The sequence below is a fragment of the Dermacentor silvarum genome, chromosome 3, assembly GCF_013339745.2.
Source record: "Dermacentor silvarum isolate Dsil-2018 chromosome 3, BIME_Dsil_1.4, whole genome shotgun sequence".
Taxonomy (NCBI): Eukaryota; Metazoa; Arthropoda; class Arachnida; order Ixodida; family Ixodidae; genus Dermacentor; species Dermacentor silvarum.
The window spans coordinates 43,741,311-43,743,552 of NC_051156.1; the positions used below are offsets into that span (position 1 = coordinate 43,741,311).

General features: G+C 54.1%; 1 protein-coding gene across 1 annotated transcript; it reads right to left on the reverse strand.

Annotated features, from left to right (window-relative positions):
• LOC119444318 (uncharacterized protein K02A2.6-like) lies at positions 1–1,509 on the reverse strand. The gene has a single exon (XM_037708733.1). The coding sequence runs from the start codon at positions 1,507–1,509 to the stop codon at positions 1–3; it is 1,509 nt and encodes a 502-aa protein (XP_037564661.1).
• Positions 1,510–2,242: the final 733 nt, after the last annotated feature.

Genomic DNA, 2,242 nt, shown 5'->3' on the forward strand with positions numbered 1-2,242 from the left:
TTAGAAGCCTAGCCTGTCGGGAAGCCTCCTTGTGCGCGTAGAACGCCTCGGAAGTTCTAAGCCCGCCGGTACACTGGAGGTTACTTCACTGGAAATCTGGGGTGTACCAAGTGATCCGTCTGAAGATGGTTCAGCGTCGTCCACTGCAGAGGGTTGATCACTCTCTGTGACTTGGTTGTCTCCGGGCCGTGTTGCGTCGAATTCTTGCTTTACGTCATCCGCAGCTAGTCGTGGCCGCACTTGGTCCACGTGACGGCGCTGCACCCCTCCTGTGGTGTCCACCGTGACCATACGCCTACCTCTTGTTGACGTCACCGTGCCGGGTAACCATCTCTGGCCAGCGTGATTATACTGCCGTGACCAAACAGGCGCTCCCGGTGAAAAGACTTGTGACAACGGTGCCGGGGGTCTGCTCACCGTGGGATCCCGTGCCACCTCTTCCTCTGGAAAATGTGCGCTTAGGCGGGTCCTGGGTTGAAAACCCAGCAACATCTCGGCGGGTGACTTGCCATCTCGAGTCGGTGTTGCCCTGTAGCGTAGCAAGAACTTGGAAATACGATTGAGCAGACTTCCATCCTTATTTTTCTTGATACCTTCCTTAATGGTGCGCACTGCCCGCTCCGCCAATCCATTTGACTGCGGATAGTATGGGGCGGAGGTAACATGACACACATGGTTATCTTTGAAAAATCTTTCAGTCACTGAACTGTTAAATTGTGGCCCATTGTCGGAAACGACTGTATGGGGCAGACCAAAACGCGCGAAGATCCCTCGCAATACTTCGACTGTAGTTTCTGCACTTGCTGTTTTAAGGGGTACTGCCTCTATCCATTTCGTTTCCGCATCTACCACCACCAAGATCATGTGACCTTCCACAGGCCCTGCATAGTCGATATGCAGGCGAGACCATCGTTTGTTGGTTTTCGGCCAGCTTGAAGGGACCTGTTCCGCTGGCATGGGCCAACATTGCACGCATTGCTGGCAGCTTTGTACCAGCTTCTCTATGTCGTGGTCCAATCCGGGGTACCAAAACATCGTACGGGCCAGGCGCTTCATTGCAGTCATGCCTGGGTGGGTGTCGTGAAGTTCTCTCAGAATAGGTACCCGCTCGGTCTCGGGCAGCACCACACGATGACCCCAGTATATTAGACCTTTACTCACAGTGAGTTCGTATCTGCGGGTGAAGTACGGCTGAAGGCACTGTTGCTCCGGCCCCAGCTGGTTTGGCCAACCACGAAGAATCCACGTCTTCACCTGTCGGAGAAGCATGTCCTCGCTCGTGCTGTCTGCCAACTGCTGTGCGCCAAGAGAAAAATCTGTCAAAGCTTGCGCATGTAGCACATATTCGACGGGATCATCTTTACCAGGGTGCCCTTGCTCCGACAGGTGAAGACGTGGATTCTTCGTGGTTGGCCAAACCAGCTGGGGCCGGAGCAACAGTGCCTTCAGCCGTACTTCACCCGCAGATACGGAGTGATCAACCCTCTGCAGTGGACGACGCTGAACCATCTTCAGACGGATCACTTGGTACACCCCAGATTTCCAGTGAAGTAACCTCCAGTGTACCGGCGGGCTTAGAACTTCCGAGGCGTTCTACGCGCACAAGGAGGCCTCCCGACAGGCTAGGCTTCTAAGGGGGAGGAAGTGCCGTAAATATGTCTTCAACTTTGGGCAGGGGATACTGTTCCAAGTGCGACGCCGGGTTGACTGTCAATTTGAAATCGCCGCACAATCGTATATCGCCGTTCTTTTTTGCTACCGGCACTACCGGTGTTGCCCAATCTGAAATGCTTATCGACGAAAGCACTCCGTCTTGTACAAGACGGTCGATCTCGGCTGAAACCTTGGAGCGCATGGCATAAGGCACTGTACGTGCCTTACAGAAACGTGGGCGGACTCCTTCTTTAAAGTGTAATTGAACAGGGGGGCCCTTGCAACAGCCAAGCTTGTTCTCGAAAAGATCGGAAAATTCATCGAGCAGAGCGCCATCCTGTTATCACGAACAACATTTACACTCGAGGTGGTTCCAGTGTCCCAGAAGGACACACCCGCCTTACGGAAGGACTCTATCGTGTTCCGGCCGCAGAGCAGTGGTCCGTTACATGCCACCACGATTAGCGTGCTGGTCACAACCGTCGATCCAGACTGAACCCTCATGGTTATCTGGCCGACAACTGGCAATGGCCCGAGGAAGCATGTCAAGCGCAGCGATGTTTTTTGCAGTGACGGCCACCATCTGCGA